The sequence below is a fragment of the Crotalus tigris genome, unplaced genomic scaffold (assembly GCF_016545835.1).
Source record: "Crotalus tigris isolate CLP2741 ecotype Arizona unplaced genomic scaffold, ASM1654583v1 scf7180000017739.2905288, whole genome shotgun sequence".
NCBI lineage: Eukaryota > Metazoa > Chordata > Lepidosauria > Squamata > Viperidae > Crotalus > Crotalus tigris.
In genome coordinates, this window is record NW_024096605.1 from 302,454 (window position 1) to 326,289 (window position 23,836).

Sequence of the window (23,836 nt, forward strand, 5' to 3'; positions counted from 1 at the left end):
TTTTGAGGTATTACTCTCAGTAGAATATTTTGTAATGTTAATCCCCTTTCTCTCTCTTCCAGTGGGATTGTTCACCTTGCTGTGTTTCATTCAGATGACAGTCTGGGCAAAGGACAAACACGGCACTTATATACGAGAGTTTAAGGACTACCCTAGTTTTAGAATGTCCATTATTCCTTTCTTATTATAAGAACAATGTTTTTCCCCTTCTGAATTATAAGCAGCAAAATGGATGGGCATCCAAGAAGACCGTTAGCAATGCAGCCAAGATGTGGAGATAATTTAGGTTGATTATTTCAGATGCATGTTACTACTGTGCTACAGTGAGAGGGGCTCAAAAGTCACACTTCCTTTTCTGATATGCAGGTTTTAGCATTGACTCCTCTTTTTTTTCTTCTTCTTCTTCATCTTATTGCCTTAAGGGTCATGAAAAGCATTCACATTTTATTGCAGTTTGATCAGCCAAGGTAACAGATAGTTGATGCTTTTGGAGCTTCTCTGGGTTAGGCTCCAAGAAAACAAAATCATGAGCATCCATACTGCATCCAAAAGAGGGGGGGAAAGGTTGCATCTGGTATAAGATGCTTGCTATAGCAAGCAGTATAGGTCATTTATGGGAAATCTCTAGCCTACAGGCCTAATCTGGTTTATGAGGCCAGCATGTTACAGCCTGGGGGTTTGGCCTTAATCTAATCTGCACTGAAACCTGTCTCATTCCCCCAAAGACCCCTCTCATCACTGCCCTGCTGATCGGAAGCACATCCAGTGCATGGCTTTCCCAGGGAATTCTCACTATAGACAGATCGTCTTAAGAGTTGCCTTTTGCTTCCCCTCAAAATGGAGGACTTACAGCAACTCCGGTTCAGGTTCTCCCTGTACTGCATTTCTTTTGATGGGGAAATGTGCACACTTGACATCTAGGCATCTGTTCCTAACCACAATGGCACCAAAGTGACTTATCAAAATAAGCATTGGGATATCACAATAAAAGCTCCACATCTCCCTGCTTGCATAGTAATATCCCACAAAGTACACAGAGAAAGAGTTTATGTTGCAAGGGATATTTCTTCATAGTTGTCCTGTCCTTTACAGATACCAATGTATACTGGACAATTACAAGAATAACGTGGAGAAAACGCACAGTGGAAAGTGTTCCACGGATTTATGACTCCCCTTAGTCCTGGATGGAGAGCAGTATGCTTCCCCAATCTCGCTCTATATAGAAAAAGACCAATGTTTCTCTATTTTAAAGTCCACATCCTGAAAATATAATCCATTGGGCCAGGGAGATTCAGCCCCAAACTGGATCCAATTCCCAACCCTGGTGTAGAACATGTTACCGGTACATAGAACTAGAGTAGGAACACAAGGAAAGGAAGCCGTCAATATGCTAAGAATAATCATCTGATGCAGCCATCATGTGAACCTACCAACCAGCCACTCAGAATTGCTTATGATTTGAGGTACAATTAAGCCTAGTAAAATAAATAGAAACATAAGAGTTTCTCTGGAGATTGCATATCTAAATATCCCCAATAAAAGTAGACCTAGTGTTGGACAGCAATTGGGACTGGGATTGCTGTCACTGAACAATGCAGTCATAAAGTATGACACACAGGATCTCATTGCTAAGCAATCCAGGCAATCCCTGTTGTCATCATAACTCCAATAACCATTAAGTAGAAGTTTGAAATAAGGGGCTCGGGGTATCACGTGCTGGCACAGCCTGTCTACTAGTTGGGGGAAGGGGGCGACTGCAGCTCAAATGCAGAGAGGCTGAGGTAAGGAGAGTGTGCGGGGGGGGGGCGGGATTTACCTGAGTGAATGCAACCTTCCCTGCCAACTTCCCCAGCTTGTGAGAAGATAGCAGGGAAGGTCGCCAATGGCAATCACGTGACCGCAGGATGCTGCAATTGTCGTAAATTGCGAGCTGCTTGCTAAGTGCTCAGATCATAATCATATGACCGTATGTGGACTCTGCAAGAGCTGGAACTTTGATGACCAATCATAAGCACACGTCTAATGCTGTCCCAGTTCGGTTGCTGGACAAATAGTCTTGGCAAGCAAAGCTACCAATAAAAAAAAAATGGCTAAATGTAAATAAGGAAATTGATTTTTATCCAATCTTTGGCACGTTCTATCTTCATGAAACCCTATTAGATAGGGGATGCATTCCCTACATTTAACCTCACCACATCCTGCAACCTGGTGCTTCCACAAATGCTATAGCATCTTATACTACCTGCGTTTCTCATGCTTAGAAATGCTTTCTATGCACACTTACTTGAATGTAGGTCTTATTGGTGTGACCAGTACGTTTTTTCTAAAAAAAAAAAAAAAAAAAGTACCGGAATTCACACACGTCATACAACCCGCCTTGCCTACCCTACAAGGTTCCATCCAAAAAAGGTGCTGGAACTCTGTTCTGGGCATTCTATGACAAAAAAAGCCCTGGATGTAACTTACTTTTAAGTAAACATGCATAGTAGCAGGTTACTATAGACTGCAGTCCTCCAGTCTTATGCCTGGACCCAAGGAAATATTAAACAATCCTGTATCGTATTTTTAGCTAAAATGCCCAATGTATTTTTTAAAAAGTGTGCAAAATGTATCAAGAAATCAGTACAGCAGTTGTCTTAAATTTTTAAGAAGACTGTAGCAACAAAAGCACCTGGGATGTTTCAGATTTATTTCTCTAGATATAATGTACATTTTTTCAGCTATTTGTAAAGAGATAATATGTAATAAACTGAAACTTATATTTTAAACTTGGATGAAATTACTGCGCCAATAGAACACCCATTGCAGTGAGTGGCCGAATTTCAGTATTTTATTTATCAACCAGAAAAGCAATATGCTCAATCATGTCAATGATAAGAAAAAAAATTAAAAATACCCCACCATCACACATAGAAAGTCCTTGTACAGCAGTCAGTACCCTTGGGAAGATAGTTTGGAAATCTAGTGGTTACTTATAGATCGTTGAAAGTTGCAACGAACCCCCTCCCCCCCGCCCAAAGCTACTTACTACTTTTATGCTTATAACTTGAGGGCTACCTGTAATTATCTTTCTACTAAATATTCAAAAGATCTGTAAACTTGTTAAATAGATATGAGGTTATAGATGCATTGTAAGCCCAATTTAGGTCAAGAAACCTTGAGCTGCAGCATTCCCAGCAGTGGCTGTCCTGTTTCTGAAGATCTTCTGAAGGATAGCAAAAGTCTTTGTCCTCTTTTATATAAGAACCCCTTCAAGGCTGTGAATATGTTCTTCTTATTTTTATTTTATTTTTTAAAAAAATTGTTCTAGCTGTCCACTCCAGTAGACTCTTGAGTGGTTGTAACTGTTGCTTTGGAATATATACCGCCACAAGAGTAGCTGCTGTTTGAAAGATTTGAACTGTTCAAAGTGGCTCTTCCATAATGTTTGTGCTAAATAGAAATTCTCAGAATGCCATAAATCAAGATAGTGGAAAATTAAAAGTTTCCCATTTGTCTATAACATTTGGCCAGTATGTAGCAGGCGGTGTGGGCTATTCTCACCCATAAGCAATACATCTGTCAGATTAGAATACGCTGCCTCCATTCTGGTTCTTACTAAGAATCTGTAATGTTATTCCACTTCCTTTAAAGTTTGGAAGATTGGTGTCTAGGTCTGGTCCTCAGCGTAGTTGCCACACAGTTTTATTTCTTTATATGCGGATAGACAACAGGAGTCACTTTCATCTCTCTATTAGCTCCAGCTGCACGAGGGTGTAGAGGAATCTCCTCATCCTCCATCTGCTGTTTAGCAAAATTTACAAAAACCTGTGGGAGAAAAGCAGAAAAATGTACAGCAAGAACTACCCTAGGAAGCTAAGTTCTGATAGAAATTGGGATGACAAAAAATAAAATAAAATGACAAAATGTGTCATGATACCACAACAAACCCTGGTCTTTTATATTTGCATCCTGATTATCTGACACAATTACATTAGTCATGGGGTTTGTGTTGTGATGTCACGTCATCTGCTCCTCTACAGACCTTTAGGGGAGGAAATAAATCCAGAAGCTCTCCAGAAAGTTAAGATTTCATTCACTGGCTGATCTGTCCAAAGTAGTAGTATGCTAAGTTAGGGTGATTTTGAAAGCTGGCATATGTAACAAAACTTTTCTCTGCCAACAAATGTATTTATTTATTTGTTCAAGAAAAATTATAAAGCAGCCTACTTGCTTGTGGCGACTCTAGGCGTCTTACTGAAAACATAGAATAAAAATAATAACAAAATAAAAAAATAATAAAATAACCCCCCACTGTCCCCTCAGTGACCACACACATCATCTCAGCATTTAATGGGCTCCATCCAGTGGTGGGATTCAAATATGGAACAACTGGAAGTCCATTCTGGGCCTGGGCAACAAAAAATTAGCTGCCGGTTCTGCCAAACTGGTGTGAACCGGCTGAATCCCACCACTGGCTTCATCCCACTCTGGGTTCCCCAGGCCCACAGGCAAAGCCACGTCTTCAGGGCCTTCCGAAAGAGTGTCAGAGTGAGGGCCAGTCTAATTTCTGGAGGGATGATGTTCCAGAGGGAGGGAGCCACCGTGGAGAAGGCTCTTCTTATGGCTACCATCAGATGTACCTCCTTAGGGGAGCGTATCCCTTCCCTTTATAAGTCCGCATTAAATCCAAATAAAGGTAGTATAAGCAGCAAATGGATCACTATTCTACGGAGACAGAGAAATCCGAAACCAAACCAAACCGTGAATATCGTGAAATTCCTTTGCAACTACAAAAAATGTTAGAAAGATAAGTGCTGTTGAAATGTCTATAAAAAGTAGACCCACTGGACGTGACTCAACTGCACTTACAAATAAATGAACCTGCCCCAAAGGGGGAAACTGAATTACCTCAGTTTCTAATATACAGTACTGAATTGGTTTCTGTAGTTGGGCTGTTCACGTTCACTGAGTGGAAGATTCCCATTTTCAGAATATTTTAATTTACCTGATCTAGGGTAGTTTGTGAGATAGAGTATTCTTCAATATTTAGGTTGTCTTTGTTGGAGAGAATCAATCTAAAGATCTTGGCCAGTGAACAGGTACATATTTGGTACTGCAGTATGTTATAGTGCTTTTCTCTCTTTATCCCTCTTGGAAAGTTCTGGCACATGAATTGTTCTGCTTGGCTGAGATCTGGAAGTAATCCAAGTTTAGGTGCCTTGATTTTCATGGTAACAATGTAGCCATCTCCATATCTGTAAGATAGCCATGATTTATTAAGTTATATGTTTGTGCAGTAATATTCACATTTATTCTATGAGAAATTTCATAAAGAGAGCACATAATTATTAAATTACATACTTTCATAAATCCTTAACCATGAACATGAGATACCGATCTTCAGCTTACTTGTATTTGAGATCCTGGATGGTGCCCAGACATTTGAAGGTGCCTTTAGCCATGATAGCTATGCGTGTACAGAGCGCCTCACATTCTTCCATGCTTATAAAATGAGAAACACATTGCACTTTACAGTTAATATACAAAACAAGAATCTGTTTTCAACAAATGGATCTCCTTTGGTGACCGGTGTGGTTTTATTTACATTAATGAGAAAAAAAAACCCCTTAAGAAGACAGGAAGTGGGGAGACTAAATCCTTTCCTAACAATAATCAGTTCCATTCCCACATCAGACTTTCAAGGCTAACTGATAAAAATGGAGAGCAAGTTGCAAACCCAGGAACAGCTTGCATTATCTTAACTGTGCTCTCAGAGCTAAGCTTTGCTATAAAAGAAGAAACTTGGTGAGCTGGGCTACATTAAACTACAATTCTCTTGGAATTTCATTGTAGGGGATGTTTCCATTTTCTCATTGTTTTTTCTACCTATTCTATTTTCTCAAAAATAATTGATAAAAGGTTTGGAATGCTGTCAGTCATCAGTCTACAATATTTACATTTTAGCATTTACAAAGCTTTTCAACAAGCTTTTGCTGTACATTCCCACTATCTCATGGAATGTATATACTGTTGTCTTTCATTTGGAGCATTCTCGTGTTTAACCATGACCATTCTTTCTTGCTTGTTCCGCAAAGCTGTTTTTTTTTTAATGGCAAATAAAAAGCAGGTGCAAGTCATCTACAAGACTTCTAGAGGACAGTCAAGGCATTTGCAAAGACCAAAACACCTGTATTCTCCAAGTATGAGGCAGCCATTTCCCAAAGCTTTGAGGGCTGCTACTAGACCAATTTTCTGATCCTCTCATGTGATATGAAGACAATCCCTTCTCTGCTGCCTCCTGCAATGGATTAAAGATGAAGTAGGGAGCAGGTACATTCCACACTTAAACAAACTTAAATAAGATTTATATATCTGTCTGAAGCCATCTTACCTAAAACCTAAAGATTTATAATGCAGGACATAAAATTGTAATTTTCAAAAAGTAAAATAAGGAGACTGTAAAGTATAATTGTAATGCACACTGGACTGGACCCAGACAAACTGGAGTTCAATTCCCCATTCCTCTATCAAGCTAATTCAATGATTTGAGCCAATCATTATCTGCCAGCTTAATCTATCTCAGCAGGCTTGGAGTGAAGATAAAATGCCAAGAGACAGTAACTGCTTGAAGGAAGGGCAGAAGCAAAGGCTGGGGATCCTCCCTTTCCAGCTGAAATCTGAAATGGAGCAAATGAATCTGAATGAGCTGTGAGTGCTAACCGGGATGTATGATTCGATTTAATTTGATGGGAGCATGACTTACATTACCTGTGGGAGGTAAGAACCACAGCTCTTCCATCTCTGATCACACTGAAAATTGAGTTCCATAAGAGGCGTCGGGACTGAGGGTCCATTCCCGTAGTTGGTTCGTCCTATGAGAACAGGAATGTAACAAGTAGTATATTTTCTCAAGAACAAATGGTGAAGCAGTTCTCTTCACTTGTAAAAGAAGTAATATTTTCGGAGTTCCGGTTATTTGTTTGTTTACATCCCACCTTTATTATGTTTACAGATAACTCAAGACAGTGAACATATTTCCTCTTTTGGGGTTTAACATGCTTATTCTTGCATGTGCCAAAAAGTAACTTTTTCAAGGTCTGGATGCTATGTGTCTCATGCTTCAGAAGAAAACGTGTACCTCAGATATCAGAATTGTGTAAGAAGGCCTAGCTTATCAATGCTAATTGAGTAGAAGAAAGACAACACAAAAAGACTATTAACAGAATTTGCAAAGAGCTATTTCAAACCAAAAGTAACTATGGTGTAGAGCAGTGGTTCTCAACCTTCCTAATGCCACAACCCTTTAATACAGTTCCTCATGTTATGGTGACCTCCAACCCCCCATCCAGCTGGCTGGGGGGGGGGTATCAAAAACTTGACCCCCAAAAAAAGGAAAATGGGAAAGTATAGGTAGTCCTCAACTTACAACAATTTGCTTAGTGACTGTTTGAAGTTACAACAGCACTGAAAAGCGAATTATGATCATTTTTCACACTTATGATTGTTGCAACATCCCCAGGGTCATGTGATTTACATTCGGATGCTTGACAACTGATTCATACTTATGACGTTCACAGTGTCCCAGGGTCACGTGATCAATGGCCAGGGGGCGTGGCCAGCTGATCACTCAGGTTGCAGAGTGCCTGTGGGGGTGAATCTGTGGGTCTCTGGGATGGGACTGGGGTGGTGCCTGCCTTCCTTCCCTCCCTTCTCTCCCCTTGTCCCTTCCTTCCTTCTTTTCTTTCTTTCCTTCACCTCCCTTAGTCTTTTCCTCCTTCCCTCCTTCTCTTCCATTGTCCCTTCTTTCCTTCCTTTCCTTCACCTCCTTCTTTGTCTCTTCTTCCTTCTCTCCCTCTCTCCCATTGTCCCTTCCTTCCTTCTTTCCTTCCTTTCCTTCACCTCCCTTAGTCTCTTCCTCCTTCCCTCTCTCTTTTCCATTGTCCCTTCCTTCTTTCCTTCCTTTCCTTCACCTTCTTAGTCTCATCCTCCTTCCCTACCTCTCTCCCATTGTCCCTTCCTTCCTTCTTTCCATCCTTTCCTTCACAGTCTCTTCCTCCTTCTCTTCCTCTCTCCCATTGTCCCTTCCTTCCTTCTTTCTTTCCTTCACCTGCCTTAGTCTCTTCCTCCTTCCCTCCCTCTCTCCCATTGTCCCTTCCTTCCTTCTTTCCTTCCTTTCCTTCCCCTCTCTCTTAGTCTCTTCCTCCTTCCCTCCCTTTCCCCTTGTCCCTCCCTCCCTCCCTCCCTCCCTCCCTCCCTCCCTCCCTTCCTTCCTTCCTTCCTTCCTTCCTTCCTTCCTTCCTTCCTTCCTTCCTTCCTTCCCCCATTGCCCCTTCCTTCCTCTTCGTCCCTTCCTTCCTCTCCCCCTCCGTGCCCAGGAAGGGACAAGGAGAGGGGGACAGGTTGCCAGTGTGGCTGGTGGCTTTGCTGCCAGTGGCCATGGTGACATGCCAAACCTGCCAGTGCACAGGCAGAGGCAGAGGAGAGCTCCGCCCAGCTCATTTGCTCAGCTTCGCCAGGCTACAGCTGATTCACGCTTCTGCTAAATTAGCAAGCGGCATATTTTCCAGCAAAGCTTGAGCAAGTTTGCTAGGCAGGGGCGCAGGAGAGCTGCTACAGCTGATCTGCTTCTGGGCTGCTCAGCGGAAGCGCGGATCAGCTATAGAGGCTTGCCCCGATCCTGGACAAGAGGGAAGGAAGGAAGGACGGAAGGGCCAAGGGGAAAGAGGGAGGCGAAGGAAGGAAGGGAGGGAGGGAGGCAGGGAGGGAGGGAGGAAGGAAGGAAGGAAGGGATAAGGGGAAAGAGGGAGGGAAGGAGGGACAAAGAGGGAGGCGAAGGAAAGGAAGGAAGGAAGAGACAATGGGATAGGGAGGGAAGGAGGAAGAGACCAAGAGGGAGGGAAGCAAAGGAAGTTCCAGCCAGCAGAGGCTTGGCAGCCCGGCTGCCAAAATGCAAAGCCAAGGAGAAGAAGGTGGCAGTTTCCTCCCAAAGGGGGCTCCTTTTCTCCACCAACACTGACAGGTGCTCCTTCAAGCCTGCCGCGAGCTTTCTCACCCCCTTTACTTCTCCCCCCTGCTTTCATGAGGATTGTGGCGCCCTTGGGAAGCCGATCATGCTTTGAAGCTTAGGAGAGGAGGAGGAGTCCCTTCCTCTTTCCCTCCCTCTTTCCCTGTCAAGCCCCGGCGGGCTCGACATGAATGGACGGAGGAGTCGAGGATGGGCAGGGTAGCAAAGGAGACCGGCGGCCGTCACCAGACCTCCAGGCTGACAAGCGCAAGTTTGGTGGTCGCCAGCTGACGGGCGCAGGAGTTGGGTGCTGCGGTGGCCTCCCCTTCGCTGACCTGCGTGCATGAGAAGAAGTCAATCCGGTTGCTGCACAATGAGTCCCTGGGGAGGGCAGGGCCTTGCTCTGCGCCTGTGCTCTTCATACGCCCCCTGCAGGGCACATTTGGTAGAGTTCATGCAGACTGCCGCCAAGCAGCATATTTTCCACAAACAAGTGAGGTGGAACAGAGGGGAGGGGAGGGAGAGAAGGCGGTTGACAAGCCCTGCCTAAGACCATCGGAAATATGGTCTTAGGCGACCCCTGTGAAAGGCTCGTGCAACCCCCAAAAGGGTTGCAACCCACAGGTTGAGAACCGCTGGTGTAGAGGAAGGATAGACAAAGCCTAAGGGTGGAGTCAAGAGCAGAATCAATCTAGAGTTGATATATTCCTACAGGACAGCTCAGTCCAACCACTCTTTAATTCTGTTGAACCTTAGATAATGCCAATTTAGTGCTGATAGGCATGAGCAATAAATCATCCTACCTAGAACTTAATGTGTGGTCCCGATTCTCCTTATCTGACACATGGTGGTGGGATAAAGCTTTGGATTGCAAAGGCTATTGAAGTAGATTTCTTCCTCAGTTTTTCAAAGCTGTTTTAGAAATTAATAGTTGCCTTCAGTGGTGGGATTCAGCCGGTTTGCATCCCTTCAGCAGAACCGGTAGCTAATTTTTTGTTGCCCAGGCCCAGAATGGACTTCCGGAAGCGGCATCCACCCAGAGAACCAGTTGTTCACATATTTGAATCCCACCACTGGTTACCTTATTGCAAAGCTACTTACTAGCAGGACTAAGGGAGGGCAGCCTATCAATGCAATAGCAGTGGAAAGTTTCCTTTTGGTGCCGCCACTGTATGTTCCTGCCAACTGATCTGCATTTTGCGACAGACCAAGTTTCTGAATTCCCCACTCTGCCACCTGTGGAAAAAAAAAATCAAGATCTTGACATCTATGTAAAATATTATGACTTTAATCCAGTCCATTATATGGGTTTATAGTTGGGACTCTCACAAAATGGCCTACCGCAATCTGGAACCAAAATTGCAATCATTTCCACAAGGGATAGTCATAATTGGGAGGACATCAGATTAGGGAAAGTAGTCATAAAGGATGCTTCAATGGGAAGCTCATGTCCTTTAGTGTTAGCAATCTCTGTACGTATTATATACATGTTGAATTAATATCATGTTCTGATAATATTCCAGAGGAAAAGGAGCCAGAGAAAGTCATAGTAGAAGAGAACAGAATGAAGCTTGGAGCTGAAAATTAGAAATAACTTTGAAGCACTTCCAAATGGTATTCATACAGATATGCATCTCACACATGATTTTAGGTATGAGATTGCCAAAATCTAATGGGCTTTGAAACAATTTATATCTTTATTCTGGACACCTATGATACCATGTAATGGCGCCCGCTATCTGAAGAAGTTGTTGATCCCCACCCACCAAGCCATAAATGGTGCCAAACCACAATGGGGAATTTCATGATCATGCTTGGCTAAAACCAGACAAACTGAACAATGGCTTAATGCAGTGGTGAACCCAGCCTCTGAGAAAGATTTTACCATCTTGCTATGAGTGCTGAAAGAGTTCAGCCCGTGCACTCCACACTGTTAGTTTCATGATGTTGGTTTGTAGTATACCTATACCACAGTTCAGCAACCTGCGGCTCCGGAGCTGCATGCGGCTCTTTGAGCCTTCTGCTGCGGCTCCCAGCCTCCTCTGCCATTTGCAGAAAGAGAGAGAGAGAGACAGAGACAGAGAGAGGCACCTGCACTCTCCCCCTCTCTCTGTGTGTGTAAAAAAGAGAGTGGACTCACGCTGTTCTCTGATCAGCTGAAAAGCTTATTGGGCAGGCTCCTTCCTTTGCAGGAGAGAGCTAGCTAGCCCAGCTATGCTGACTCAGGAATTCTGGGAGTTAAGTCCATGAGTCATAAAAGAGCTGAGGTTGCCTACCCCTGAGCTAACCCAATAAGAATGTGTGTCAGCTTGTGGGAGAACAGCTTCAAGCCAGCTTGCCAGGTGAGCAGAAGATTGGAGAGAGGGAGAGAGGGGGGGAGAGTAAAAGAGAGAGAGAGAGAGAGAAAGAGAGAGGGGGGAGGAAAGAGAGAGAGGAGAGAGAGAGAGAAAGAGAAAGCGAGAGAGCGGGAGAAGAAAGAGAAAGAGAGGGAGAGGAAAGAGAGAGAGAGAAAGAGAGGGAGTGGAAAGCGAGAGAAAGAGAGAGAGGGAGGGAGAGAGAGACAGAGACCCTTTTGACATCTAAAATGAAGATAACACTGCATATATCCTTCTTTACCTTTATGATATATTCAGTGTTATCTTCATTTTAGATGTCAAAAGGGTTTTGTGGCTCTCAGTGTTTTGTTTTTGGTGGGAAACAGGTCCAAGTGCCTCTTTGAGTGTTTTGGGTTGCCTACCCCTGACCTATACCTATACATACATACATACATACATACATACATACATACATACATACATACTTATACACATATATAAGATTTTTATTCTAGCTGAAATGTATTGCCATAGCATTTACTGTCCTCACCCCAATCTGATGCAATACGAACATCATGTGGGTAACAGTTACTATGAATACACGGTACTATATCTTGAGCTATCCCCATTGCAAGCTTAAGCAAGAACAACTTCACTACTTTAAGTTTCACGGGTGCACACTCGGTAATGTAAAGGCGCTCTGTAAACTGAAGAAACTATTTTGTAGTTTGAGTTCACCACATGCAAGATTGCTACATAGAAAGAGAAACAACAGCAGCACAGTGTGCAGAGCCAAGAAGACAGTGCAATTTACATACAGACTAATGCATATTTTTTCTTTAAAAATTTAATATGAATTAATACGATCTGTTGTTCTAGCTGACAAAAGCCATCTTTTCTTGTATAGGTATCTTTAGACGTAGCCCAAAACACACACAGAAAATGAAGAATAATCATCCTTACCCTCTGAATTTCAGCTTCTGGGACACCACGTAGACGGGCATAGAGAAACAAATGTTCTCTTCCTGTTAGTAGTTCATCAATAGCATCAAATTGTGGGCAATAGCCCATGTTTTGGTGAACATCCCAGATTTGGGTCAATATGCTAGCAAAAGTGAAAGTGATAAAAGGAAGAAGAAAAAATCTTTACAGAGCCAGATTTAATCAGTACAGTAGCTGTAGAGAGAAAAAGTCTCCAGCTACGGTATAACAGTAATTTAATAAAATAATACCTTGTAATTAAAAGATTAAAGTAACAGATTAAGAAACAGATTAAAATCCAATTAAATCCCTGTTAATTAAAGCTTGACTGATTATTCAAAATGGCCTTACATTAAAATAAAAATGCAGATTAAAATATTATCTACTTCTACCGTACGATGAAATAAGACAACTAAACATACACCTTCTAGAAATATTGTGGATACAGCACTTTGTTCTTGCATCAGCACAGAACGATATCCTTTGCAAACAATACAAAGTTGAGTGCACACTAAATTTCAAAAATGGTATTCCTATCCATTATAATGTTTCAAATCCTCACTATAGACTCATATCTGTGTAGACAGAACAGTCAGCTTTAAGATCACATACTGACTATACACTGAGGTGCATGGAACGCTGTTACCTTCCCAAAGTGGCACCTATTTATCTACTCGCATGTGCATGCTTTCAAACTGCTAGGTGGGCAGGATCTGGAGCAAATAACAGGAGCTCAGCCTGTTGCTCAGTGCTCAGGTCTTGAACCTGGGCCGTTATACAGAGAAATAAGTATTTACTTCATATCCCTAACAGAAAATAAAGACCAATTGTTAAGGGCAATGTGATGGCAATCACCAGATATAAAGTAAAATCTTTGGACTTAACTCTTCTAACATTTGTCAGGACTCACCTATGACCAACCACAACAGCATCTCCTGAGGTTACTTTAATATCTCCGGTCAGCATTTTGAATGTTGTTGTCTTACCAGCACCATTCACACCCAAGAGACCAAAGCACTAAATTATAATTTAAGACATGCTGGTTACTTCTAGAGTTTTACTGTAAAAGAAATAATTCAAAATGTGTTGCGTAACTGAGTCGTAACCCACCTCTCCCGGACGAACCCCAACACAGAGTCTATCTACTGCTGGTACACGCCTTCCTGCGTATATCTGGAATAAGAATTTTTTTCAACAGAAACCCTCATGTGAAGACAGTTGAAGGACACGTATTATTTAAAGAGATAAGCGGCTTTCTCCAACTAGACAGTCACCAGATGCAGTGGACTATGGCTGTTTTGCCCAGTCCCTATTGTCATGATCATGGCTAATTGACAGATAATAGAAACTGTATTCCAAAGCATTTGGACTGTACCAACTGGAGAAAACCAGCACAACACAACAGAAAATAAAATGTAAACAATCCACCAAGTTAAATATTCCTATTACGGATGGTCCTTGACTTATGACCAGGATCTCCGTAGGTGTATTTATGACCCAGTACCAAAGTTCTGTCCCCTCTAGTCACATTTTCAGCTGTTTGCAGTGTCCTGCAGTCCTGTGACAGTGTTTTATGACTTTTTTTGCCCCAAATTGGCATTTACTTCTCGTTTTCAGCCAAACTGGCCTATACTGAACAATTGGTTTGTTTAACAACCACGGCATTCACTTAACAAATGCCACAAAAAGCTTGTAAAATCAGATCTGTCACATGCTTTATAACTGCATGACTTATGACCTTAATGCAGCGGTTCTCAACCTATGGGTCACGACCCCATTTGGGGTCGAACGACCATTTTACGGGGGTCGCCAAACAACGCGATCCGCCATTTTTTCCCTCAGGGGCCGCCTTTTTTCCCTCAGGGGCCGCCTTTTTATACGGCGACCCCTTATGACCGGGGTCGCCGTATAAAAAGGTTGAGAACCACTGCCTTAATGGGCAGGATTCACTGCCGTTGTAAGTCGAGATCTTCCTGTAATAGCAAGGCAAGATTTAAAAAAAACCACAACAACCTTATTTTATATATAGCTTCCATAACAAAGTATTACAGATATGGCTTTCAGAATAGTGATTTCTCACATAATATATATGCAATGATACATTTATGTAATGATATATAAATAGAGAGCCAGTTTGGTGAAGTGGTTAAGGCGCCAGGTTAGAAACCAGGAGACTGAATTCTAGTCCTGCCACAGATGCAAAGCCAGCTGAATTACTTGGGCCAGTCACTTTTTCTCAGCCCTAGGAAGGAGGCAATGGCTTTGCCAAGAATACTGTTGGACTTCTACAGGCAGTTTCCGAGAATCAGACACAACTGAACGAAGAAATATATTAAATCCCTGCAACAAATATATTGACCTGCTTTACAACTGTCACGATTTATGACCATAATGACAGGCTCCATTATGGTCATATGTTGAGGACTACGTGTAATGCCTAATTGGATTGAGATGCTATCTGTATTTTATAAATACATACATACCAATCCTGTAATGTTAATAAGTGACAACTCTACAACTCAAGAGAAAATAAAACTAATAGGCCGGTCAGCATCAAACTCAGGAGAAAAACAGATGAGGGAGAAAACTTTGCTTCTTCTTCTAGCAGCAAAATGTCCTGGCCATCCCTGAAGTGCCTCAAAGAAGCAGGTATTTCTTAATGCTTATTTTCTTTTCCAAGACAAAGCTAAAGGACACAAATGTTTTAGAATAACTCCTGAAAAATTACCTTAGTCAATTCCTGCAATTTCAAAATATAGTTTTGGCTCCCTCCTTTCATTATTCGCTTCCTTTCTTCTGCAACTTCCTCGTCTTCTTCCATAATAGGCCCCAGAGTATTTTGGAGAAACCTGAAGAACTCAGAATAAGGGAGTTGTAATTCAGCTTGTGCTTGAAAAGCAGCCTATATTAATCCCATTTTCATGGTGGATGTCCACCACAGGCACCTCCCACCCCAACGGAATTCACTAATCCTCAGCACAAGACCTCTGAAGCCAAGAGTTTTTCCACCTACCATCTAGTAGATAAGAAACTATGTTGCAGAAGAAGATTCAGAATGAAATAGATCACACCCTGCACGGGCAGGGCTAGCATGTGTTTTCCAGCAAAATCCCAGCACAACGGATTCAAGACACGTTCTTCTCCTTTAGAATGAAACCAACAAAAATACGTTTGAATGACACAGCGATAGAATATTGTTTTTCAGAAACAGAGAATTTTCCCCTCGGATCATCAGTTTATTCAGATCCAATACGTGCAATCGGAGATCTGGAACTGAAAGACTTAGCCTGTCACACACTGCTGCTTTAAGTTTATATACTTCTCTGTACCATCAAGGTGTGTCAGATGAAAGTTTTTTTGTTTGTTTTTGATATGCAAATGTCAAATCGGTATTTGAATGTGTTATTTTTTTAAAAAAAAAAAACAAAGGATATAAAAGCAGGAGGATGGATATATTTTAGTTGGATCTTAAAGAACCATTTATTCTGGTTCTCCTCTTTATCTGTCTTGCCAGTCTTTTTTGATGTGCGTCCAATGGTCTAGAACAGATTGCCAGGACCAAAGCAGGAGAGAAAATTGGGAAAGGAGGTGGGTAGATGACCAAACTGTGCAACATCATCTCTGGCCATTTATCTCTGGGGCTGGATATTGCCGGGTAAAAGGGTGCTTATTCATGAGTTATCTCAGGACCAGATTTTAGGTCTGTCTATCTGTTCAAAACTCTGAGAAGCTGTTTCATTCCAATGCCCATCTCACTTGCTCCAGCAGAAGCACCAGTGGTGGGATTCAAATACCTGAACAACTGGTTCTCTGCATGGATGCAGGCCTGGGCATCCAAGGCCTAGAATGGACTTCCGGAAGTGGCATCCAAGCACTTCTGGTGGGCTGCTCTAGGCCTGGGAGGCGTCCTCCAGTCGGTTCTCTGAACTCAAAAAAAAATTAGCTACCAGTTCTACCAAACTGGTGTGAACTGGCTGAATCCCACCACTGAGAAGCACCCTATGTTGTATCCTCTCTGCCAGAGAATTTTGGCTCCAAAAGAGTCTTTTCTGTTATGGCTCCCGCTCTCTGTAATATTCTCTTGCTGGAGCTGAGAGCTGCCCCTCCCACAGACACACACACATACACTCCTGGTTTTACAGAATAGCCTTAAAACCTGGTTCCACTGGCTGACCTGGGCTCCCGATAGGGATACCCTATGTTTGGGGTGATTAATAGGGAGAAGATTCTCATCTCTATGTCACTTGTTCTCTTGGTACTTAGTTTCATATGCAAACCTATTGATTTTAATCATTTTGCATTCTCTTTTTTTTACCTCTTTATCATATTGTAAATTGCCCAGAGTCACTATACCAGTGAGATGGGCAGCATATAAGTTTAATAAATAAAAATAAAGATTTGCCTCTTCTTTTAGGGAGACCAATTGGTTGTTGTTTTTCCTACTGACAAGGGACACTAGAGCAATTAGACACTTTCTCTAAGTTATCCTGTGTGAATCTATGAAGACAGTGCCAGTTGGTGGCCTCATTACTGAGGCAAAGTCACGACGCTCAGCAATGAAGGCAGAGAACGCCGCATAATTTTGTGCCAACTCATGGACTGCAGGAAAGGAAATTAACATGGAAAAAGAACCCTAAGACAAGGGTCTTTATGTAGCTAGCTTTGAATATTTTATTTCTTGATCAAGATAGGGATTAAGTTGATGAGGATGTTAATGCATCCTTAAGCTAGGGGGGAAAAAATATTTCATTGGAGCATTGCCTTCAGCTGACAGTCCTGAGAAGAAAAATAAAACTGTATACTTAAGCAAGCCTCTGATATTCTACAATTTCTTTCTATGTTTAGGTATCTGGTGTCAAGAATGTTTTATGTTTAAAGGGCTCTTGTATATGTCATGATTGCAGGTATGAAAGAAGTTTGCCAGCTTAGTAACACTACAGAGCTTGCCTGTCTCTCTTTCTCTATAACAATTCAGGAAACATCCAAGCACAATTCTGCAATATTTCTTTCAGAGTTGCTGACCAAGTAATTTCCCATTGAGGGGAAATATTGCTATGGTCAGTTTCATTTCCCAGCTTTTCTTCCCTAACCCCTCCCTTTGGCACTATTTGCTCCAAGGGCCAACTTGGTCACACATCCTGTAAAATAGCTTGTTGTGGGGACTTCTGTTTTTTCTACAAGAAAAAAACAAACACAGTTAGGGAATAATCACAACAGGAGGGTGGGACTCTCTCCCGGATAGAGGCAGCAACAGGGTTCAAAACAGACAGTTCAACAGGCAAGGCCGATGGCTGGGTGAAGATGTATTTCCCTCCTTGGTCAAAGCATGAATAAAGTGCAGAAGATTTAGCCTAGCACAAGCTCATAGCTGACTTCAATATAGTACAACCTAGAGCAGACATGTCAAACACAAGGCCCGGGGGCTGGATGCGGCCCGTGAAGTGGTTTCATGTGGCCCACAAAGCCATCCTGGAAACAGTGAGGGAATGGCCCCCTCTGCCTTGGCCCTGGCCCAGGCCAGCCAGGAGCCAATGTACAATTTTGTGGTGGCCATCTATGCTGAAACACATTCAGTCTTAGCTCCGTAAGCCCCCCCCCCCCCCGCATGGCCTGAGAGGAACAATGAGGCTCCTCCAGTGGACCATGCCTTGGCACTTGCCCTGGTCCCATCTCCTTCTGCAAGAGACCCTCAGAACTATCCCACTCCTGTCCAGGGCCCCACAGGCACCCTTCACGCAAATGATGTAGAGCTGGCCACACCCACCCAGTAGGCCACACCCACTCCATCCACACCCACCCAGTAGGCTGCACCCACCCAGTAGGCCGCACCCACCCTGGCTACACCCACCCGGCCCCCTGAGGGCAACCGCAATGCTGATGCGGCCCTCAATAAAATTGAGTTTGACACCCCTGACCTAGAGCAATCTCCCATTGTTAGATACTTACCAAAACGTGCATAGATATCAATTACAGCTTGGTTTATGGCTAAGTCAAGGAGTCCACGACCCAAGCAGAAATGAGGAAAGATCAAAAATACTTTTTTTAATGTTTTGTTGAATTCTAGGAGAGGCTGAAAAAAGAAACACAGATGCTAGTCTTTGCACAGGTTCAGAAGGTTCCTGCCTAAGTTAGAAATAAAATGATTCAGTTTAGAATGAGAGGCCAGATGTCAAGTGCAAAAGACCAGGACCATAGTGAAGTTCCAATTAAACTGATTTATTACTACTCATGCCTATGCACAGGGATCTAATCAATTAATGGTTACCACTATTTTGGCACTAGATAAGGTTCAGCTGACTTTAAGAGGGGTTGGAATTAGTCCATTGGTGGCTACATAGCAACACTGGGCTGACTCCTCTTTTAACTCTACCCCCAGGTTTTACCATTCCTTCTCCTACACCAGGTTCCTGGTATACATTCTGATGAATAACATCTTTTACTATGAAGATGTGACAGTAGGAAATCAGAAGGGGTTTTTTTTTCTTGAGAAAAGGAATATTATAGTACCTATAAAAGAAATTTCCTCATTTTGCAACATCTCTATATAATTTTCCAGAATATCTGATTACCTTATGCTGGAACATTTAGATATAGTGCAAAGGTTCATGAATACCAAATGTTTTCTGATACTTTCCATTGCAGCGGCTGCTCCTTTTAAACTCTCATTATCTCTTAAAGCTTAGGAAGCATATATTTAACCATACCCTGACATAATGGAGCATAGCTAAAAAGTATGGTATTTTCATTACCATCGAGCCTAAGAAAAGTCACTCACCGCGTTATTTTCAAAGAGGTCCAGAATAAATGTAATAGCACTAGTGTTAATACCAATGAAGAGATTAACGCAAGACAAGAAAACATAGGCAGTGCTGGGGACGTTAAAATAGCAGGAGGCAGGGTACATCATAGGAATTATGGCCCATCTGCATACAGAACAACGAGAAGCAAAAGTGGCATGATTCAATTAATCAAAATATACAGCCATAAGCCCCCTTCCCCAAAGGTGGTATAATGAACAATAAATTGATTCAATAGTGAATGAAATATGGCCACGTTGTTACAGACTATCTTTTGATAAAACATAAAAAAGACCATTTTGTTTTTTCTGTGCATAAAGATTCCTCCTTTATTATTCAGGCCAGCTGGCAAGGAACATTTGAAACCATTAAAAAAGTCAGAAAATTTACGAAAAGGGCTATTTATTTATAAATTTATTCAGTTTATGTGGTTGCTCATTTGCCATGTGACTTTGGGCAGCTAGCTACCAGCTAAAAACATCAACAATATAACAGAGCAATTAAAATGAGCCAGCTTATATATCCGTAACTAATAAAATTTATAATCAACTGGCCACATAAATTACTTGAAGCCAGCTCACCTAACTTCCTGAGCCAGTGCTTAGGAGAAGAGAACTGGTCTTCAATGCCTTATCAAAAACAGTAGAGTTGGAGTTATCTGGTTAGCATGTTATTCCATAGGTTACAGTGTCAAAGAAAGCCCACTTCTTGGGTCCCATCAGATGACACTGTTTAGTAGAATGTATCCAGAGTATACCAGCCCTGGCAAATTACGTGGGATGGGCACAAATAATTGGAGACAAACAGAGAATGACCCAGCCTTGTGCCATGAAGGGTTTTATAGATGACAAGTAATACCTTGAACTGCCTATAGAAATTAAGAAACAGTATAGCTTGCTAAATAGTAATGCCATTTGGTATAGCAAGATGCTCCCTTAACCACCTCTATCATAATATTCAGTGCAGCGTCTAAATAAACTAGAATTCGGTATTAGGCATGACTACACAGAGAGTGCTGTAAAGCATTATGGGGCAGTATGTAAGTCTAAATGCTATTGGGTATGCAGAATTTATTGAATAATGCAGTTGAGAGATGGCCAAGGCACGAGTAACTGTAAGCAATACCTCCTGATCTAGAAATGTTCACAACCAATGCACAAAATGGTTTTGCGCAGGAACTAAGAGTCTAGAGGATCCCCATGTTGCATATCAATTTAATATGGGGAAGTGGCAACCCAATCAGAAGTAATGAAAAAGAAGACCCCAGAGTGGATCTTTAACAGGTGAACCTAAGCCTGTTCTCTCCCATTCAGATCTCTACAGCTTTCAGTCAATGAGAGAAACCCTTGATAGCATCATTTCTTACATCCAGGATAGAAATGTATACCTGGGTATCATCAGCATACCTAATCTCATGCTCACCCAATGCCTTCACAAGGTGATTAAAAAGAAGTGGGGAGAGAGTTGATTTCTGTGAAACTTTACAAAGCATTGGAAACATAAGCAGGGGCATTATATAGTAAACACAGATAGGCAAGAAGATGATGCATTACACAATTATTACCAACTGGCTTGTTCAAAAACCATTACGATAATATGATAGTATGATAGTCATGTGACTATATATACTTAATGACCTGCAGCGATTCGCTTAATGATCACAGCAGAATTGATGTAAATCAGGCACAGGCACAGAGTTGCCGGTTCCCATTGCAGAAGGTTAAGTGAGAACTATTTGTAATGTTTTTATACGTAATTAACAAAACTTTGAATTATTCTAGGAAATAAGCAGGTAAACTGTAGAGTTTTGTAGAACTAAGGTGACCAACTGTCCTCCTTTAGGGAGGACAGTCCTCCTTTTTTAAGTTCTGTCCTCCCTCAAAAAGTGTCCTCCTACATGTCCTCCTTTTCGATATTTGAAGACTAATCTGCAGGGCTTTTTTTTCTCATAGAACGCTCAGAACGGCGTTCCGGCATCTTTTTTGATGGTAGCTGTGCTACTCCCCCTGTTGGCTTTCGAAAGCCAATAGGAATTGCTGCTGAGTGTGCCAAAACACCTGGCCGGCAAACTTTGCACATGTAAGTTGTCTGCAGCAAAGGTGAATTGGCAGGAACTTTGCACCCCTCCCTGCTACCCAACTACACCATCTCCTAGTTAGTCCCAAAGATACCTGGAGGAGACTGGAGCAGCGACGCCATGGTAACTTTCTCTTGATCTTCAGCCCTGCTAGGGCAATAATGGCTGTGGGTGCAAAAGGCAGGGGCAGCGGGGCTGCTGCGGGTGGGGGTGTGTGAGGGGCAGTGGTGGCTGGTTGCCCTCCGTGCTGTGGGAGCCGCAGGGCCTGCTCTACAAGGGGCTGTGCAGGGTGGGCTGTGGTGCTGGCAGGGCAGCTACAGGTGGGGTGTGTCGATGGCGGGCTGCCCCCCAGGGCCAGAGCTGGCACAGCTGGTGCTTTGGGAGCCACGGGGCCTGCTCTACACGGCGGGGCAGCAGTGCTGGCGGGGCGGGGGCGCAGCATGTAAGCATAATTACAATATAAAATGTTATTGTTACAAATGTTTTTATTATGCATTTATCATATTATAGTGTATTCTGTATTATTGTTGCAATGAATAAAATGTTTCTTTTATTTACAATATTTTTTCTTCAATTTATTTGTGTCCTCCTTTTCATTGTAAAAAAGTTGGTCACCTTAGTAGAACTGAAGTACTATGGTTTAAAAAAAAGTTTATTGAAACATGTACCTTAATATTTGTTTCATTTCACAGATTTAATGAGACATCTAGATAACTTACCCATATAACAATAGCAATATTATAAGCGCAGGAAGATTGGTTGGTGAAGTGTATGCTTTTTTTTTGAAGCTCATGAATATTGCCACCACTAAGCCAGCACTCATTATATAATTCACCTGGCACAGAGGAAAAGAAAAATACAGTATGTATCAAATTGAAGAGCTATCCAGAAAGATAGCTTTTAGTAAGATAAATAAATAGAGATTCGCTTGTTCTGCCTTACTTGATTTTTTGAAAACAATGTTTTATATATATATATATTAAGAAAAAAGATGGCAGGAAGAGACACTTGTGGAAAGGTATATATATCCTATAATTGCCAACAGCATGATTATTATCCATTCTGGTAAGTAGCATCCGGTTGAAAAAATATATGAAGGGAAGCAAAAGAACTCACTATGTCCCAAAGGAAGTTGGTGAACCAGTAAACAAAAAGGCTCACACCACTGACAAACTGGAGATGCTTGGCTTTTGTCACTTGTTCTTGGATCAGATATAAGACAAAGCTTGCTGGGATGAAAGACATGGCAAAAATCACGCAGATGGAAACTACAGCATCTATTGAGGTGGTCAGCCTGTAGTGAGACATGTCAAGGACAGCCAATAAGCCAGATCCAAAAGCCACAAAAGTTACTTCTTGTTTGGTTCACATTTCACCACAAGGTCGACATTAGACATGGCTGATTGTACACCTACCACTGAAGACAGCAATCCCAGTTCTACTTTTCTGACAGAATCTACTAGTGCTAAACTTTTACTATGGCTGCACTATTGAGTTTTTCCTCCTGCTTCATTTTACTGGTGGAGAAAGGAATATGAACCAGTTGTGACTTGGTAAAAGATGCACCGGGCTGCTGTTGCAGAGGCAACCATATATTTCCCATCATTCATTCATTTGTTGCAAACTGTGTATAAATATAGCAGTTAATATAACTAGCTTGAGATTGCTTATTGAAAGGGGTCCAATTTTGTGTGAAGTACAATATGCATTTTAAAAGTACTATCGTTTAAATACTTTTAGCTTGCCAATAGACATATTTTTCTAAGCTTTAGGCTGTGGTGCCCAGACCTTCTAGAAAGGAGGGAGCAGGAGAAATAGAATTAAAACTGCAATTGGAGTGAATTAGAAATAGAAAAGCAAATGAATGTTACCTACACAGTGATTTCAGATAACTGATCCTTAGTGAGGTTCAGTGGATGGTTAATAGCAGTTATCCCATATTCTTCTGGATCTCTATTTTGTTGCAGATTGGCTCTCAGAATTGCATTGTTGGCTACGTTGAGAAAACTGACTATAGCATGCCAGCCTTTATTGTTAAACCACACCTGGAAGAACAAAGGAGAAGAAGACTATAAATTTCAGCCAGTCAGAATCCTTTAAAATTCTGATTTTATCAGGAACAAACAACAGATTGGTGTATGTTGCCTAACTGCTCATGCTGCTAATGACAGCAACTAAAAAGTTTTCATATCTGTTTTATTTATTATTATAGGCACACTAGTACTCTGGGTTTTTTCCCCATAACAAATCAGGGCTAACTTTTTCCTCTTGTTCATACTTCAGCATTGGCTTATTTTTTGGAATTACAAGGAAAGCTGGAACTTTACTTTTTCTCTTTCTCTTTCTTTTTATTCAGTTTTTAATATTTAAATAGGGAAATCAGCAGAACTTTCTTTTTTCTCCTTCTTTGGTTTGAATAACAATAACAATGCATTAATATGCATGTATAGGGATGCTGAAAAGGCTTTGCAGAAGTCTGACCATTGAAGTTCCGGATGTATAGTATCCTTCTTAGGATTTCTAGATTTTTTTAAAATCTGGAACATATATAGGTAGTCTTCAACCTACGGCCACAATTGAGCCCAAAATTTTTGTTGCTAAGTGAAACATTTGTTAAGTAAATTATGCCCCATTTAAAGGCTTTTCTTGCCAGAGTTGTTAAATGAATCACTGCAGTTAT

The 23,836-nt window shown here is 41.8% G+C and overlaps 2 protein-coding genes across 16 annotated transcripts in view; one reads left to right on the forward strand and one right to left on the reverse strand.

Annotated features, from left to right (window-relative positions):
- The window catches only part of LOC120306469 (very-long-chain enoyl-CoA reductase-like), a 38,285-nt gene extending 35,517 nt beyond the window's left edge, over window positions 1–2,768 (forward strand). For 3 of the 4 annotated variants that reach the window (XM_039339761.1, XM_039339760.1, XM_039339762.1), the window contains one exon: window positions 63–2,764. In XM_039339761.1, coding sequence (XP_039195695.1) covers window positions 63–190 — 128 coding nt within the window. In that variant the 3' untranslated portion in view covers window positions 191–2,764. Of the gene's footprint in view, window positions 1–62 lie in introns of all 4 variants that reach the window. The other variant, XM_039339763.1, reaches the window with a different exon arrangement.
- ABCA4 (ATP binding cassette subfamily A member 4) overlaps window positions 2,671–23,836 on the reverse strand; it is a 108,169-nt gene continuing 87,003 nt past the window's right edge. For 4 of the 12 annotated variants that reach the window (XM_039339756.1, XM_039339754.1, XM_039339753.1 and 1 more), the window contains 15 exons: window positions 23,032–23,201; window positions 22,273–22,450; window positions 21,876–21,991; window positions 19,058–19,205; window positions 18,229–18,352; window positions 15,296–15,425; window positions 15,011–15,131; window positions 13,393–13,455; window positions 13,193–13,299; window positions 12,259–12,406; window positions 10,088–10,222; window positions 6,751–6,854; window positions 5,392–5,484; window positions 4,988–5,237; window positions 2,671–3,807 (listed from right to left, as the gene is read on the reverse strand). In XM_039339756.1, the coding sequence (XP_039195690.1) occupies window positions 3,685–3,807; window positions 4,988–5,237; window positions 5,392–5,484; window positions 6,751–6,854; window positions 10,088–10,222; window positions 12,259–12,406; window positions 13,193–13,299; window positions 13,393–13,455; window positions 15,011–15,131; window positions 15,296–15,425; window positions 18,229–18,352; window positions 19,058–19,205; window positions 21,876–21,991; window positions 22,273–22,450; window positions 23,032–23,201 (2,010 nt within the window). In that variant the 3' untranslated portion in view covers window positions 2,671–3,684. Of the gene's footprint in view, window positions 3,808–4,987; window positions 5,238–5,391; window positions 6,855–9,509; window positions 10,223–12,258; window positions 12,407–13,192; window positions 13,300–13,392; window positions 13,456–15,010; window positions 15,132–15,295; window positions 15,426–18,228; window positions 18,353–19,057; window positions 19,206–21,875; window positions 21,992–22,272; window positions 22,451–23,031; window positions 23,202–23,836 lie in introns of those variants that run through there. The other 8 variants (XM_039339755.1, XR_005556294.1, XR_005556293.1 and 5 more) reach the window with 8 other exon arrangements.